We start from the raw sequence: 18,762 nt of genomic DNA, 5'->3' as shown, positions 1-18,762 counted from the left end.
TGTTCAATATTTTTATGCTGTTTCCAGGCCTTGTACATATAGTTACTACCTGGAAACCCTATATAAGTTATATATTTGGATAGGAGGATGACTTATCTTTGTTCTCCTTTTGTTTTGGATTAATTTCATTCAGTTTTGAGGAAGTTGTGCATATTTTAGTGAAAGTTGCTATTTGCAGATTTAAGATTCTGTGACAACAGTCATGTTGCAGCGTTTGGTACAGACACATATTAATGAGTTATAACCTCTAAATAGATTCATTGGAAAGATATACGAATAGTCTTTCTTTTGTTCTTTGGTCCGGGTCGTTTTTATGAAGATTTGTGGAAGTTAATGAATCTTTTAGTAGGAATTGGTTTTTTAACATCTTCAATGGAGTTGCGGGCATAAATTTGAATCCATGTAATGATCTATGGATTGGAAGAATGAATGGCTTACATATTTGGACACTAGACTCAAGAAGGATTAATATGAAATAGGTTTGGGATCATTTGGTTTTGGTTTATGACAGATATTGGATTTGTTATGCAGGGTTACATGTATCCTTTCTGGTTTATGACAGTAAAAATGGGTCTCGGTTTAGAGACCATAACATGTAAAGGAATAGTTGGATTGGGCTCAGCTTTGGATATGTTTTAGAAGGACTAATTTTGAACACCTCCTCCAAAGTATTTTTCAGGAAGATGTCGAAAACCAAAGTTATGAATAAAACATTCTGATATATATATATATATCAGACTGTGTCAATGGAGATATATTAATAAACTTGTTGAAGCATATTTTGTTTTAATATATATATATATATATATATATATATATATATATATATATATATATAAGATTGTGTCAATGGAGATATATTAATAAACTTGTTGAAGCATATTTTGTTTTAACTCATGAGATGCCTCCACATAATAAATTTATTGAATGGATGCTGAAGGGATCAGGATGGATCCTATAAATTGGTTAGTTTTAGTGATGCTTTACATCAGGCTCCAACACCTATCTTTATGAGCACCGACTGACTGGAAGCTCCAACTCCCACAGTCACAGGCTTCGACTTACTGGAAGCACCAACTCCCTTGCTGTCTTTGTGAGCACCGACCCACTGCACACAAACTTCTTTTCCACCTTAACGATGTTTCTAACTCAACTGATGATGGATAATTAACTCATCTTCCGGAGACTGTTTGGTGCTCTTGCTGCATTGATTTTCTTCCCTGTTGTATCTTCTAGTCCCTTGGACCCTTTTGTTGGTCTTTTGTCAGACATTAATATCATTATCTTATCTTATCTTCGATATGATACTTATATTTGTATAACTTCTCATTTATCTCTGCACAAATTCTTTTATATTTTCAATAAAACAACAACTTTCCCACTTGATTCAAATAGTGGTTTTCATATTCCATTTACACCCTTTTCTTCCACACTCTTCTCTGATATGTTTGATATGCTTTCTTCACATCACTACCTTGATATTCTAATAAATATATATCAGATTGAAAATCTGATTTTATATATATATAGCCTTTTTAGCACTCTTACTTATCTCTAACTTACCTTTTGCTCAAAGTATTAGACTTTATTTCTCATTTTAGAGAAATGGTATGTCTCTTGGTACAAAGAGACTTTTCAAAGGTTGCATCTTTTTATTATTATAATGTTTTACTCTTAACTTTTAAATGGCACCATGTACCAAGATTATTAATCCCTTTAATCTCCAATGCAATTCACATTATCCATGCCATTCGAAGATTGTAGACTCTCGAACATATAAGGTTGATTTCAACACAGAGGAAAAACACTATGTAGGATACTTGAAAACTTGTGTTGACTCGAAAAATCCGACTTCTAGTTTGATGCACACAAACATCCAAAGACAGGGCATATTCCAAATTGTTCTAACATAAGAACTAGTGAAATCTTACTTTCATCACTTGAACATCTTAATGGTGTTATAAGACTACCATTTTGTTGCTGAGGATCAGCATTTGTTTTCAATTTTCCAACACCTATAGCAAGGTTTCATAGCACCATGTTCGTAGATTTTGCATATGCTAATGAGAATTTGAAAAGCAAACATAAAGAATATGTCATTTCCTTTAGTTTTCATTTAGGTGTATCACAATCATTATGTAGTGGTTGTACCATGCATAGATTGTTGGGTGTCATATGTAACCAAGCGTGATGACTAAGGTGTCATCTTGATGCGTAGGATTTTCAAATTTAAGTCACTAATACAGTTTAATAGCTGAATAGTTTTAAGTTTCTTTGGATGATTTGCCATGACTTGAATGAGAAAGTTTACTTTAAGGAGCTCATTAGCACCCCATTTTGTTTTTCCTTTTTGCTTAAGTCACACTCTTTCATTTTGGCCTTGTTTAGCTCCCCATACACAATTGATTTAAGATACTTCCAAATTGGCCTACCTTGATCAAGTTCCTTATAGGTGTTGTTCTTTACTGTTTGACATGCCTATAATGTTTTTGGATGTTGTAAGGTCATAGAATGTCTTTCGTTGTGTGCCAAGGTTTCCTATTGTTTGTAAGGTTTTTTCAGTGCTCCCCTTCCAGGCATTTCATTCCACCCGCGTCATATTTTCCCTTAATCTTTATCAACGGACTTATGCATCATCATGTTCTCTGTTCTCATCTTTTTGCCTTATTTGACTGTTCGGTTTCCTCTTCTCAACCTGTATTCCTTCACCTCCATTCCTTGACACTCATCCATATGCACTAAGTTACCTTTGTTAGAGTGATTTTCTGCTCTCCCCCTCTTTTTGTACCTGTCATGAATTATGCTCGAATTTGATCCTTGACACTCAAATGCTTTGTTACCCCTTTGAGTTTGTGTCTTTGAATTTCCCTTTCTTTGGCATACCTTATAGGATGAATTCCTTGTCATCTTTACCTCTTGAACCGAGAACCATAACAAAAGCAAAAGGTTACTCAAATCTTTGATGTGAAATAAAGTAGAAAATTCTTGGTGATGTTGGACCTTTTGAAGGTTTGAGAATGTATTCAATCTTCAACATGGTTTCACATAGGTCAAATGTACTGACTGAAAGACAATGTGTCAATGGGTTTCACCAATATAATAGTTATTTGAATTTGCTGACATCGTTTCATTGACACCAAAATTGTTAATGAGTTGAAACAAATGGGGATGAAAGGGAGAAGCCAAGCTAAATTTTGCATGGTTTGTGAGTTCACAAATCACGTGAAAGTGCAACATGCTTCAAAAGTTTGCCATTTTGTTGACAATGTGACATGGTTCATGAAAGGTCAGTATCACAAGTAATTGGAAAATAAGTTGAATATATTAATTGCAGAAGGGTGCTACTGATCTGTAGCACTCTGAAACTCTTGGAGTGAGACACTTCCAGCAGCTGGAAAAGGGGAAAATGCTGACTGTATTTTTTAATGCAGTGGGTGAAGCTCAATAACTATCCCAACAACTTTGCAGAGAATGTCAGAAAGTGGGGTGCAATAAATACAGAGGGCATTTGTAGGTTTGTAAGAACATTTGCCCATGTTTTCTAGTGCATCCAAATGGATTTGCATTGTGATTCACAATGGAAGTCAGGGAAGACAATGCATGATGCGATATGGGCATTCTCTTCAATTGTTCCAGCTGTGGTCTTGGCATTCATGAAAGATCCGATGCTTCTTTCCTAGGGTATTAATAATGTAAAGGGCATCACTAAGAAGGATCATGAAAGAAAAGGAAAAAGAACATGGGAATATGTCAGAGAGAAAAACTCACATACCAGAAAACTATGGTTTTAAAAGTTTACAGATTTGGGTATTGTATTTTGTAATTGTAACAGTTTGGCTTCATCCCAAAGTTGGAATAACACATTGCAATCTTTGAAGAGTTTTAGATTAAAAGGTAGGATAAACCTTTAGTGAGTATCTCTTTGTGTGAAATGAATATATTTGAATGTATGCTGACCAGTTGGTAAACTAGATAATTTTAAAATCCTCAGAATGCTATTTTCATTTATTTTCTCAGATTAATAAAGAAAATTTAATAGTATGCTAATGGACAATCAAATAGTCTAATTTTTGCAAACATCTATTGTTTATTAAGAATGTATGTGTAGAGCCCAGCTTGCTTGTGCATTTTGACAGACAATGTCTTTTGTGATATCTTGATTTAGGTATCACCTCTGGTTACAAGCATTATATTTTGTATGAACTTAGAGACTGCTGCATAAGTGGATAATGGAACCAATTGGCCAGTAGTTCCATTTTCCCATTATTCTAACACACTCAAAACAACAAAATCTAAATATCTTTTGTTTTAATTTAGTGTTGTCACTGTAGTGCTTGAACATATGTTACATCCTAAGGGGTTATTATAAAACACATTCTCAAACTCTCATATGGAATATTCTTCTGTTTAAATGGTTCTTAGCTTTGAGTTTCTCAAAGCAACATGTAGGCACACAGTAAGAACTAAAACAGGGCTGTACTATGTGATGTGCATGGTTTGTATTAGGCTTAATATGTTTTTTTTTGTATTTTAGCACCTTAGAGAAGCCTCATTTGGTTCAATAGAGCTAGAAGTGAAGTAGGTCCTACCCACCATAGCTATTGATTGCTAGTTGTCCAATGTGGTGATAGGGATTGTGGTATTCTCGCCATGTTTGACACTTTTGACACTTGAGAGACTATCCAACCTTTAGAAATTCGGGACCCACAACTCATATCACCAACAAAGCCAATGATCATATTGACAATTTTTAGTTGTGCTAATTTTTCATTGACCATGTTTTAGTTGTTATTTTGGGAGGCAACCATTTTGAGATGATCTTTGAAGACATTTATTCAAAGACATCATATTTTCAGATGATCTTATAGACGGTCTAGTGTAATATCCCAAATGGATATTCTCTCCAATTTTTCTCACAAACAGTTTTCAGAATATAACAGGTAAATTTGCAATATAACCCAGCAACATAAACCAGCAAATGAACCAGTGTGCTCACTAAAATATTCAGTTTTAACACATCAGATTTGCTGTTGCATTATAAATCAGCAATACAATAACATGGATAGAGTCCAATCTTACAAACAGCAATAACAATCAGATTGGAAACATATAAAAGAACCTGTAACCCAGCATGAACTCTGTCTTGAGTCCACTGCAGTGATGAACCGGGGCTACGTCCAATCCACCAACGATGGCCTGAAGGTTTGTGTCGTCAGGTCTGAAATGGAAGATGTAAACTCTCCCAATGTTTCTCCTAGAGAAACCCAAATTCTCCAAACAAACAATAATCCAAGCATATCCAAAATAAGTCTCCCTTCCTTCTTTTAATGCATCAAGCTATGACTCCTTAGTTCCCACTTCTCTATCTTTTCGTCGTTCCTCTTTTGTCACCTTTTAATCCCTTTTATAATATTATATTGACTATTTTATTAATTTACTTTAAACTCTCATATGCCAAATTTAATATTATATGAATTGAACTTCATGATTCCTAATCTCCCGAAAAGGGGACATTACATCTAGCTTTAGAAATATATTTTCTTATTAGGAAACAAATTTGAAGATTTTTGGGGGCAAATTTGTATTTAAATTTGTTTGGACTGGCAGAAAACTATTGTTAGCGTATGAATTCTTGTTGCTTTTATTGTTTTTATGATCAGATTAATAAAATGCAGATTTTTAATTAATTCAAACAGAATGCACGGTAAGCTCCCTGGGAAAATCTTGCAACTTGAAGGTGAAAAAATCCAGCAATAATATCACTTATATATGTAGATTTGACTGGTTACAATATAGACAAATATTAAGGCTCTTCACAAGATCGATCTGCAATTATAATGATACTGTAATATTTATCGATCTAAATATTGACATATAGGTTAGTCCACCTGAGATGGATGATATATGTATACTGATCTTCCTCCAATTGTATACGATTCTTGTTGTAGATATATATTGCTGTACATATATGTGTGTGTGTGTGTGTGTCTATATATCTGTATGTGTGTGTGTGTGTGTGTAAACCATCGACTATATGTTTGATGTATATATCAGATCGCTGCAAGTGTATACCAATGTGATATATATTATTGTCTTCCCTGTGGATTTGTGTGTTGCATGATTGTCTTTGATGATTTGAGAAAACAAGTCAATGACTTCTTATACCCGTGAGGAGTCATGAAGATGTAAAGGGACACAGCCATTCAATGATGATGAACACTAATAACTTCACTTTGATAATGCGACACATCACTTGAGACGATATAGTAATATCTGGTTAATCCGCTTTCATATGCTAACTTCAACAACTTATTTATCATATAATATATTGTAAACACTTTATAAGTGTTTTTGGAACTGAGATCTTCTAAAAATAATTTTATGGCTACGTGTTTGAATTGCTATTCAAAGCTTGCTTATGGGATATTGTGATATTGGCAATTGAATATTGTTTGGTTGATATTATAAGCTATGTATTTTAGTACTTACTGAGTTTTGTATGCCAATGTCCTTGTTCAATTACAGTCTCTTGTTATGTGATTCCATATCTATGTTGTACTCACTCCTTTCCAATGTTCCGTTTAGTTGAGAAGAGTTAACAATTACTAGTTTTTTTTAATATTTTCTGGTATTAAACAGAAATCATAAAACTTCACCTTGTGTTGCCTTAGCTGAGAGCTAATTGATTGGTTTTATTGTTAAGTTTATTTGTAATTTCTCGCTCAAAGAAACCTTGTTTCCAAATCTATTTTGATTTTAAATGTGAAGGATTTGTTTTCCTTCTACTCAAAAGGTAGCTTTCCTTTATATTTCAAAGAATGGCTCTGCCTTGTACACATATCTTTTTTGCTGTCTTCAAAGGGACAAATTAATGGTTTGAGATAATTTTGAGGTGAGGTTCATGTAACCTAGATGTAGTGATGATAAATGTCATCTCTTGTGAATTGATTGTTTTAGCTCCTCTTTCTTGAAAGAAGGTAGCAAGTGGTGTGAATGTAATTCCCATTGCTCAACATAGGCAGCTTGCCTGCAAGAATAGCCTTGCAATTGTCAATAATACACCACTTGTTCTCCTTTTAGGTTGCTCTACCTTAAGTAATGAGACTTTGAGAAGAGATAGAATAGTTGTTTCTTAGCTAGCCCACATGCTAAAAATGCTTTAACTAAAGCAGAATTGATTACACAGGTTTTGGAGATGTTTTAGTGCCAAGAGAACTGCAGAAAGGTGTGACTGGCTTGTTGAGAATGTGTTGTGGTGGCATGAGAATTATGACATTACGCAAACATAGAGATAGCTTCCAGTTAGTTGAATGAGACACATCTTCTCTTGCAGCTTCTGGAGATGTGAAATAAGTTTCTGAAATTAGGAACTTAATTCCTCAATTTTGCATTTTTTCAGAAGTTCTGTTGTGCCAAAATTTTGGAGTGCAACAGTCTGTTTCATTAGTTCAGGGGTTTCCGTGATGATAAAAAAACCCTTTGCTATTATAGCAGAGAAACAAGATGGAGGAGAATCCATGCATAAGCTTGGACTATTATTGAAATTCTGTGAGAAAGGCTTAAACTTAAGGGAAAGAGGGCAATATACATGCCAACATTGAATTTTTTCAATAGGGTCACAGAGGAAAGCCATATTGGTGCAGAGAAAATATTCACACTTAGCACAGACTAGAAATCCAAAGCTGGTAAAAATGATGTTAGTTTAGATTAGAGATTAATCTTACATCGGTAGATCATGAAGGAAGTTAATTTCAATATTGCTTATAACTTTAAACATCTGTAGCTTTCAGATTTCTAGATCACATTTACTCATGTTTAATGTATTTTGTCTGCTATACCCTCTCTTTCAATATTACGAAATACTGGTAAATTAGAGAATTCAGAATGAGCAAATATATCATATTCAGAATCGATATTTGGAATATAAACCAGAATGTTGTATGGGCATTGTTAAGATGTTTCTGCCAATTCCTGATTGTTTACGCTGTGAAATACAACTGTATATGTTAGTTGATTTACTAAAATGTTATTGAGGATGAAAGGAAAGGATTAAACAATTTAATAAGTGTATTAATTGGTAGGAAATGGTACTTATGATGGCCCTTGTGACCGGAATTGTGATATATGGTATTATAGTCCTGGGCTCAGCATTTGGGGTAGGACTCATCAATGTCTAAGCTTGTTGTAACTGCTGAGCATTGAAGTGACGTTTTCTCTTTATACTTCTAATGGCAGTAATGAGTAAAATAAAACATTGACTATGAGGGGGGAATTTTTGTGTTCCAACTAGGATTTAACTGGATCGAGTCAAGCCAAGTTTACATAATTGATAGTTTGAGTCTTTATATTTCAATGCCAATAGGATGCTCCGGATTGGCATGGAGATACAGCTGTGTTAGGTCAAGAGGAATTGAAACAGGAGATAAATGCTCACAATAGGGAACCCCTGGAAAATGAGGGTGACAGGAATATTGAAACTAGGATAATAGTATAAATCAAACATAAAGCTCATGCATTTTGGGAAGTTTGGTTTAAGATACTAAATGTATCTATGTACTAAAAACAGAAGGAATTGCAGTAAAATAATCTTTCAGCACATTATTGTAAATTATTTATTAATTCTATATTGTAAATCTTTTAGTATAGTATGTTGAGACAATCCATTTTTATTATAAACCCTATCCTCCTACTACTCCTCTTGCCAAGGTGGAAGCCCTTGTTCAGTCCAAGCTTGCAGATGAGAGGGCTAGAAGGCAAAGAGAACTCAACTTGAAGCTTTGTGGCCTACCACCCATTACCACTGACCCCCTGGATGTAGCATATGCATTCCTTTGCAACCTGCTGGAGCTTCCAGATATTTCTCTTGATAGAGCACGAGTTAGTTATGATTCCACCTTGTTCATACAATTCCATAGCCCCTTAGATAGACTGCGCAAGTGTTGAGTGCATGTAGATAACTTTTTCTTCTACCATCGAAGATTTATCTTCATGAGGACCACATGAAATCATAGGTAGTTGAGCTGAAACAAGCTCGAGCTCTTGTAGTAGCAACACATCAGGATGACAAATGAACCGTGATTTACAACCTCAAAGCAGTGACTTGTGATAGCTTCCCTCAGTTTGGGCGGGCCATAAGGTGGCTACTATTGCCAAATGATAGTCATTGGGGCAACTCGACAAGAAGGAATGCAACGTTGGCTCCTTGCACATTTGTTATTGGAATGGCAATGGTTCCTTTTGGTCTTTCTTAGGTTTACTTGACGATGCGATTGACTTTGTAGATCTTATTTTCATCATGGAGACCCATGAGATCCCTACTCAGCCCCTTCCCGAGGTCATAAGGTTCCACTAGTTGTCAACTCAATGGTCATGCAGCGTTAGAGGTTGAAGTGGGGTTGCCTCCCATGTTAGCAGTTGGTTTCAGTTAGTGAATTTGGTGGTGCCGGTAGATAGCTTTGCTAGATTTATGCGGGTTCGGGTGCCCCACGTAGCCTCTAGCTTGAGAGACTTCTGCATTTCAGTTTGTTACTTTCCACCAGCCTCCTCCCCATACGCTATTCACAATGGGCCTAGGGGGGACCCATTCATGAACTTATTCAACAACACCACCATGTTCTATGATTTTATCCTTATTCTCGATGAATTCATCACATAGACTAAGGACATGCAGATTCCACTACATGACCGAGTGTTAGATCCAATATATACCTCTATGTTTGATTCACAACCCCTCAACCCTTGAGTTTACAGAGGTCCTTTGATGATTCCTTGGGGTCCCTTAGGAGATATGGTTGCCACCTGCTTCAATTGTATGAGTCCTCAAACCTATTGATTTTAAAAGGACTTCCTAGCCTCCGTTGCATGAATTCATTCACTTGCTAGCCTCGCAATGGGGGTGCGAGCATGGTGGACTATGCACTTTCCAGTTCCTCTAACATTCCCATTTTTGGTCATTTCATCATGATTCGCCGTCCCCTTGCCTACCACAGCCTCCTTGGAACCTTCGATGCTCCACCTACCCCTATGGTCTCCCATTCCCCTTCCTAGCCCCCTCCTTCCCAAACCTCCATTAGCTTTGATGATGGGGACCAAGACCTCTTCCACATGCACCTCAAGTAGCTTCTTCCTTTGGTTTGCTTCACTCCCCATGAGAGTACCTCTTACTAGTTTGATCACCTCGCCTCTTCCATCTGGGAGGCTTTTCTCCTCTCTTTCCCCCATTGCACCACCCATTGGACCTCTTCCATTGCTCGTTGGAGCACTTGCCCCATGAACCAATGGTACAATGCTAACTATAAGACCTTCCACTTCTAGTTGTGCATGACCTCCATCTTTGACTCGACCTACTCTGGATAACTTAAGGACTCTTATCCTCACTTCCTTTGCTACAAGAAGCGCACTTTCATTGCTCACCACAACTCAGTCCCTCCAGACCTCCCTCCTTTAGTCACCCAAGACCTTTTCGTGCATTGTCTTCCCTCGCAGGTCCTCCCTACCCCTCGCCCTTGATCGCATCTCTTTGGTCTCTCACACCACCACCTTCTATGAAATCCATAGCTAGACCCCCTTCACTGCCACCCTCACCCTTCTTGCCACCTTTTTACCTTCACCAACATCAGTAAAATTGTTAGGGTTATGAACAATGAGTGAGGAAGGGTTTTAGGCGGGACTCTTCAAGCTTGGCATCACGTTTGGGCCCTTTTCTTGCAAAGTTACTTAACAGAGTGGTTTGCATAGGGTTCTCCCCCCTCCTCCCTCTCTTGCTCACATCACTTCATCCATCCAAACCACAAGGCCAGGCTCGAATTTGATACCAACAATTACATGGCCATAATGTTGGGGCACACTTTCTCTAAATTGTATGTTATAGTACTTCATGACATTCTTTCTCGTGAGCTTGATCAAAGGCATATTTGTGCTAGAGGGCAGGTGGGTTTTCGATCGGATTTCAAGACCATGGATCAAATCTCGACTCTTAGAGCTATTATTGAGGAAGTACGACATTGCTTCTCAAAGGTCTATTGTTGCTTTGTGGACTTTTGTAAGGCATTCAATTATCTACCTAGGGCAACCTTATTTTAGAGATAGCATGATATTGGAATATCAATGACCCTTCTATGCGTCATCATGAGACTTTATGAGATAGTGGTTGGCCGCATCAGGACCCCTCATGGGATGTTATATTTCATTTGTAACACCATTGAGGTGAAGCAACTCTACCTTCTATCTCCCACTTTATTTGGGCTTTGCATCAAATAGTTGGAGGTGTTCCTCCTAGACACACTCTCTTCCTGTGGACGGTTGCTACTTAAATTAGTTTTTTATCTCTATCTTGCTATTTGCAGATGACATGGTCCTCATGGTCTCCTCCCTAGAGGGATTTCAGAGGCTCATGGATACCCTTGTTTCTTTCTGTGATCTATAGTGAACCTAAGTAAGATAAAGGTGATGCTATTTAATTGTCTTAAGACCTCTTACCTCCACTTCTTATTCCAGGGTGAGGAGATTGAGATTGCTTCCTTGTACACTTATCTGGGAGTTAATTTTTTGAGCCCACAGTTTAGCTTGCAAACGGTGGTCCAACCTCACATCAACAAAGGTTGTGGTTCTTTGGCCCTTGTTGAGAGACAGTGCATCAAACATCATTTCGAGGACACTACGTCCAAGCTGACTCTTTTGGACACTCTGATTAGACTGATTGTACTCTAGGGCTTAGTTGCATGGGGGTTGTCTTTGCCGGAGTCTGATTGGGCTTCTGTGGCGAGGGTCTAGGGTCTTCTCTCACAGACTATTATATGTAGATAACACATTGCTCACATTGTTCTTGTCGAGTTTGGGGCATGTTCCTTTAGACTTGCTACTATCTTTGATTTGATCTGGTTCTTATGCCGTATGCAGGGCTTCACAAACTCCTTAGAGGGGCGGCACAAATATTCTTACTTGGCTTATTGTTCTTAGGAGGTTATCACATGCTCAGACCCTATTGGTCAAGCTCGTTGCTAGTTTGCCTAGACCTCGACCCTATTGGGATCAATATTGACCATCTCTCTCCTTTGGACACCCCTCATCTTCTGCCTCTCTAAACATGCATATCAAGACATACATCTATAAACGGTATATTCATACTACTTGGACTAGCTCTTGTGGGGAACTTCATCCGAAGTTAGCATTCTATGAGGAGCTCTTACTTGAGCTACAGGTTGAGGTCATTATGTGCCCCTCGTACCTTTCCCATGTTTGGTCTTGTGCTCTCCACATCTCTCTTGGTTCTTTGGTTTCCATTGGTTCCGCATCCATATTGACCACCATTTGGCTATAGAGGATAGGATCTGGCAACTTTGATTTGTGGGAGGTAGAGACCTAGGCTCACTACATTTTTTGATGCCCCATCTATTACGAGATTAAAGGGAGATTCTATTGCCTATTTAGAGAGGTCCCATCTCTTGCAACCTTCTTCACGTACATTGATTCAAGGTAACTTTCTTTCTATCTTTAGGAGACACAAAGGCTTTGGGACTATACCTTGTAGGGGACTCACCCTTAGAGATTGCATTCTGATCAGCTCATCACCTCTTTCTCTACTGTGGTTCCAACCATTTAGGGCACAAAGTGGAGATTTGACCCTCCTTCTGGGTCTCCAAGGGCCATGAGACTGTAATATCCCCCTCTAATAATGATATTTAATATTAAATTATAATAGTTGAAATATAAATAACAAATAATGAAATGACCAAATATAATTCAATCAATGAGTTTTGATACAAAGATAATATAAGAATTAATAATTAATCACTAAGAAAAATTAGTAAACTAATTTCCAAAATATATTAACATAATCATTATTTGCTCTTCCTAACACTTAAAAATAAGCTAATAGTAAACCTCTATCATGAGAGAATTAATAAATAAACATTATGTAAATGAATTAATCTTTTATCATACAAATCAATAAGAAAAAGATAAATACCAAACTAGAATCTAATAACCTCAACGTTGGTTGACAAGTTATGGACGCGACCTTTCTCACATATGAATTGGGCAGTATATAAGACCATATCTCATTCGATGAATAGGGCACATAAAAACATAGAAGATTATTTGGAAAACAAGAAAGACAATAAGACAATAAGGGCAGACCCTTATATGTGGGAAGTAAAGCAATAGGTTTGAATGGATGAAAATAATATAGTCAAGCACTTTTAAATTGCAAGAAGCACATAATATTAAATAATAGAGTTCACCTCATATAATAAAAAAGAAGCAAGAATTCAGCTCCTATATAGGGCATGTGCTGCATAGATGTGAGAAAGGGGAAAAATACTATTAGAGGTATGGATTCTTAGAGTTTACTCTTTATTAGACTCTAGTGTGAATATGTTTAAATGAAAAATTATGATAAGTATTTAACTTATAAAGAAACATGAATAATATTATAAGGGAGTAATGAGTAAACTTTAATACAAGGGATTCAATATAAGAATTGTAATTGTAAGAAATATTTACTTATGCATTTTGTAATGTTTTAATATAAACATTTATGAATATAAGCTAAGTAGCTGAATCGGGTATGGGTACATGGGTACGAAATGTTGGTACGACAGAATTTTTTTTAGGGTGTTGGGTACAGGTACCAGTACATCCACATAGATATATAATTTTTTTAAATATATATGTATATGTGCTGCTAAAAAACATACCAATATCAAAAGCAAATTAAATTAAAAATTCACATACCAATACATATGCTGGCAGTTAAACAAAATCATTACGAATTTCAGATTTTTCAAACATAAGTAATTTAATTTAAAATTCAGTTTTTGATATCAAAATGATCAAACTAGTGTCATGAAATATAGTCATTGTTTGAAATAGAACTAATACTAGCAACCACTGATCAGCTCACTAATCAGAATCATATGGGTCATCATCACTATCAAGATTGTCATCAACATTGACATTAGATGATTGAATCGCACTGGTACTTGCACTAAAAATGTGCCGGCTACTTAAATCCTCCATTGGTAAAGTTGGTGCACCAATAGAAAGGTCCAAGTCAGAAGGCTTTGGTTCTACATCCCATAACTTTGCTGCCCCTTCCTTGTACATCACTTTTGTGAGTAAGAAGGTGCAAGTTTGAATGCACATAGACTAGATCCTCAGCTTTGCTTGATGCCAACCGATTGCGCTTCACTGAATGGATGAAGGAGTGTGTACTCCAATTTCGTTCAGCTGAAGATGAACTAGCAACCTAATGAAGCAAAGGAATATCTCATTGGAGTCTCTAAAATTTAAGTAAAATGAGTTTGTTAATTTCAAAATGACAACCAGATTTAGTGTGTAAACAAATTTATAAATTTACTTGTGATAAAACCAAAGAAACGTGAATTGGAATCGGATCGGAATCGGCAAGGTCGAATCGAATCGTGAATCGGCAATGAATCGGCGATGAATCGGCAAATTTGAAAAAACCCGTTAAATTTAAAGATTTTAACAATTTAAAACTTATTTCATGCACCCTTTATTGAATATAACTTAAGCACACTATAACATCATCAAATAGAAGTTAAAACTTAACATACATAAACATGAAACATAAAATCCATCACATACGTAACTATGTTATCTAAGATTCTAAAATGTAAATTGTAGGCTAGCTGAAGTAAATAGAAATCAAATGATCATAATGATTTAAATCATAGAATGTATGTAAGATGATCCATAAGACATCAAATCATAAATTTATGTAAGAATCTAAGATGAAGATCCATGAAAGTTTGAAACTTTGAAACATATGTCTATCAATGATTCAGTATCAATATCTGTAAACAAAATATAAAAACAAGGCTCCAGCTCAAGCCTCAGGCTCATAGTCATCATCATCCTCAACATCATCCTCAAGCTCGGCTACAGCCTCAGCCTCAGCCTCTGAGTATCCAGTCTGCCTAGTAGCAAGGCGTCTAATGTAGGTCCTAGAGGACTGTCGAGCCATATCTCCCGCATATAAGATGGGCTCACGAATGTCGCTAGGGCCTGTGTCTGTGCGTGCACGTGTGCGTCTACCAATGCCTGAAGAACGTGCTCTAGCTGCCTCAGCCTCTATATCCACCTGGTCAATCCACGCACGGTCTTCCTCAGTGAAGACTGGATCTACAACCTCTGTGAGCCACTCTGATTCTAGATCAATCTCCTCCAGAATGATCGGAGAGGAGTCAGTGCCCAAAATTTGTCTGATCCTAAGACGGAGGTTGTAATGAACGAAGACAAGATCATTCAACCTCTGCACTGTCAACCTGTTTCTCCTCTTCGAGTGGATGTGCTCGAACATGGACCAACTGCGCTCACATCCAGAAGCGCTGCTTGGCTGACTCAGAATACGAATGGCAATTTTTTGAAGTTTTGGGGTTGTGGCCCCAAACATTTGCCACCATCTATCTGAAATAAGGGAAAATAAAAATAATTAGTCTCATTTACAAATTACAAATAACAAGTTAACTCTAAAATTACATAATCAACTTTAAGTTTAGAATCTAGATTCATGAACATTGAATATATTATTTAATTTTTACTTGGCTGTATTGTTTCCCGAGCATCTATGGCTACCCTGCTAGAGAAAAGTGGCCCTTCTTTATTATTGAACTTATCAAGCTCAATAATTGCAGCACTGCTATCCTCATCAGTACTCAACCTCTGGATCACTGTATATAATCCGGTGAGAACCTCCTCATCCGCCTTGAAGTCAGGACGAAAACGAAATGCCGAATTCAAAAAGTAAGCTGCTGCATGGATGGGTCTGTGGAGCTGATTTTGCCATCTCCTATCAATGATGTCCCAAATAGGGGCATACTTCTCCTGCACTCCTGCATACTGAGCTTTAATGGCCTCCTTGGCCCTATCCATGCCCTCATATATGTAGCCCATAGAGGGCTTCTCCCCATCAGCAGTTCGTAGGAGAGATACAAGAGGCTCAGTGGCCTACATATAAAGTAAAACAAAAATTTGAGTCAAAACTTAAACATAGAATAATTCAATAATATAAGGTAAAACTAAATCATTAAACAATTAGCATAGTAAACTGTAAAATATTAAATGTTAAATTGCAATAAAATTACCTTAAGTATTTCTCTAGCAGGTTTCCAAAAACCATCATCATCAAATATGCAATCCACCACATCTATCCCTGCAGTGGTCGTAGCATAGGAAGATAAAATCCACTCCCGCCCAACAAACATGCTCCTCAAATCATCCCTTGATGTCAACAAGGACTGCAAGGTGATGAAATTCGAGGCAAACCTCGTGATCCCTGGACGAGCTAACTCTTTGTCTCCTGTGTACTTCCTCATTGTGCTAAGGACAAATGAATGATTATAAATAAACTTACATATGTTTTTTGCCCTTTCCACACATGACTTGACCCACTCAAGTTTGCCAATTTCCTCCAACATGAGGTCAAGGCAGTGTGCTGCACAAAGGGACCAAAATATGGTGGGGTGCCTCTCCTTCAAAAGTTTGCCTACAACAATTTTAAGATAATTAGAAATTCAAATTTCAAACATGTTAGAACTTAGAACTTAGGAAACTTAGAAATTCTAAGTTAGAATTAGAAAAAGTTCAAAATTCAAATAAATTTATTTTCAAAACTTAAAAAGTTAAAAGTTTACCTGCAGCAACATAACTTGCTGCATTATCCGTCACCACTTGCACCACATGTTGTTCCCCCACCTCTGCTATAACTTCCTCAATAACCTCACATAAGTATGTGGCGTTTTTTACATGAGCAGAAGCATCAATGGATTTGAGGAACATGGTATATCCTACAAGTAACAAAACAACGAATTATAATTACTATTAGCAATCAACAAATCAAAATTTGAAATAGTCAATCACGATTCAAAATTATGTATGTAGGAAAGTAGAATGATCAATCACCTCCACAGGATACAAGAAAATTGAGGAGTGTTCTTCCCCTCCTATCTGTCCAACCATCTGTCATGATGGTGCAACCCTTTTCGATCCACTCCTTTCGGTTGTCCTCAAGCTCATGCCTCATATCCTCAACCATTTCCTCCAGGAGGTATCCACTCAACTCAGCCTCAGTTGGGGCTTTAAACCCCGGACCACAAATGGCAACTGCATCTATCATGTTCTGCCAATAAGGAGTCCTGTCACAAATAGATAATGATATTGATTAGAAATTTAGATGTCAAAAACTAAAATCATAAAACAAGTAGATATAATTAAAGTTTTACTTTTACTTTTAACTTTAACTTTGAAGATAACAAAGAAAAAAGAATCAATTACCTGGCTGCAATAAATGGAATGTTGCAAAAGTACCAGAATTTGCAAATCTCTTTTCTGGCAGCATCATGAATCTCCTTGTTCAAACCCATGCCCTCAAGCGTGGGTTGGGAGCCAGGAGTAGTGCGGGGCACAAAGTAACTATCCATTCTGCTTTTCCGCACTCTAGGCCGCAATAGGTTGGTGTTGGACTCTGTCTCAGTATGAGACCGACTACCACTAACACTCACATGAGCACTAGCACTAGGATGAAAAGGAGGCCTAGAAGAACCCCCCCCAACACAACCTACGGATGCGGAAGCTGATGCAGATGCACTTGGAGATGTAGATGCGGTTGCAGATGTGGGAGCACGGGAGCCAATACCTCTTAACCCTTCAAGTTGCATTTTCTTAGTCAACTTGTCTTGTTCAATTTTTTCTAATGCCACTAAACAAGAGCGTTTTGCCTCAGCGGTTTGTTGAGTGCAAACTGTGACATCATGGCCAGGTATGCCAGCAATGTGGTATTTCAATCTATAGATACCTCCCGAATTTATTTTTTCTTTGCAAAATATACATTTTGTTTGATATTTGGTTCTCCCAGGAAACTCTTCATTATATTTCCAGCATTCATCTTTTTTACCCATTGTGGAAATTGGAAAATGAAAGCAAAGGGCTGCTGCAATAAAAAAATTCATGTAAAAAATCAAAGTTTGCAACTAATAAACAAAAACTACAAAACAACAAACCCTAGTTTGCAATTTAGTAAAACTAAAAATAAAAAACATTCAAGATTTGCAAATGAACACTAAAAAAATTTAACAAAAAATGCATACTACACTAACATGCAAAAAAAAAACCAACACTTACCTCTTGCAAATGAGTTGAGGAGTGTTGATATTGACTCCTTAATGCTCCCAATGCAATTTATGGCCTCCCCAAATGGACTTCTGATCTCTTTGGTGCTCTTCCTTCTTGCTGGTTGGAAACCTATGGATTCTCTTTTCTCTTCTTCTCTCTCACTCTTCCTCTCTTATACTCATACTAAGCAAATAGAAGGCTCTTTAGGGTTATAACAAAGAGGAAAGTCAACTTAGAAAGCAAATAAAACATGTGTTTTTTTTTAAAAATTGAACTTTCTATCCTTGCTGCCGCGGCCGATTTCTGGTGATACCCGATGGCGATTCTGGCGATTTTTTCCATGAATCGCCGATTTTGGCGATTCATGCGAAAAAATCGCCACCAGCGATTTCCGATTCCAAAAAAATCGGGAGCCATGAATCTTATCGCGATTTCGGCGATTTCGGCGATTTCATGGCGATTTTTGGAACTATGGATAAAACTTTGATTGCTAGAGTTTGGAGGTTTGGCGATTTGTGGCCATTGAGGTACCACCAAGAGTGAGCATCCTTCCTATATTTGTCACGAATAGTAGCAAGACCATGAACAGTGGATGATATAAAATCAGCAAATTCACTTGTAACTGCA

The 18,762-nt window shown here is 37.0% G+C and overlaps 3 protein-coding genes across 4 annotated transcripts in view; 1 reads left to right on the top strand and 2 right to left on the bottom strand.

Moving 5' to 3' along the window:
- LOC149529133 (protein virilizer homolog) overlaps window positions 1–18,762 on the top strand; it is a 168,328-nt gene that overhangs the window by 128,270 nt on the left and 21,296 nt on the right. The window lies entirely within an intron of this gene.
- Window positions 14,661–16,479, bottom strand: LOC149529135 (uncharacterized). The gene is made up of 3 exons (XM_089811291.1): window positions 16,110–16,479; window positions 15,567–15,972; window positions 14,661–15,432 (listed from the first exon to the last, which is right to left on the bottom strand). Exons 1-3 carry the CDS (start codon window positions 16,440–16,442, stop codon window positions 14,852–14,854), a joined length of 1,320 nt encoding a protein of 439 aa, XP_089667417.1. The 5' UTR covers window positions 16,443–16,479; the 3' UTR covers window positions 14,661–14,851.
- Window positions 16,507–17,562, bottom strand: LOC149529134 (uncharacterized). Its single transcript, XM_089811292.1, has 3 exons — window positions 17,299–17,562; window positions 16,927–17,159; window positions 16,507–16,811 (listed from the first exon to the last, which is right to left on the bottom strand). The coding sequence occupies exons 1-3, from the start codon at window positions 17,442–17,444 to the stop codon at window positions 16,639–16,641; spliced, it is 552 nt and encodes a 183-aa protein (XP_089667418.1). The 5' UTR covers window positions 17,445–17,562; the 3' UTR covers window positions 16,507–16,638.

The sequence above is a fragment of the Cupressus sempervirens genome, chromosome 11, assembly GCF_028749045.1.
Source record: "Cupressus sempervirens isolate cs-2001-9-10 chromosome 11, ASM2874904v1, whole genome shotgun sequence".
NCBI classification, from domain to species: Eukaryota; Viridiplantae; Streptophyta; class Pinopsida; order Cupressales; family Cupressaceae; genus Cupressus; species Cupressus sempervirens.
Note: the sequence above shows the minus strand (reverse complement) of the source record. Positions and strands in the feature narration are given on the sequence as shown.

Coding starts and splice junctions, on each gene's coding strand:
- LOC149529135 (XM_089811291.1), bottom strand. CDS start 16,442: ATGTTGGAGGAAATTGGCAAACTTGAGTGGGTCAAGTCATGTGTGGAA. Junction 15,973..16,109: donor CTGCTAGAGAAATACTTAAG/GTAATTTTATTG, acceptor CTTTATATGTAG/GCCACTGAGCCTCTTGTATC. Junction 15,433..15,566: donor TCGGGAAACAATACAGCCAA/GTAAAAATTAAA, acceptor CCCTTATTTCAG/ATAGATGGTGGCAAATGTTT.
- LOC149529134 (XM_089811292.1), bottom strand. CDS start 17,444: ATGGATAGTTACTTTGTGCCCCGCACTACTCCTGGCTCCCAACCCACG. Junction 17,160..17,298: donor ATTCCATTTATTGCAGCCAG/GTAATTGATTCT, acceptor TATTTGTGACAG/GACTCCTTATTGGCAGAACA. Junction 16,812..16,926: donor TTTTCTTGTATCCTGTGGAG/GTGATTGATCAT, acceptor TGTTACTTGTAG/GATATACCATGTTCCTCAAA.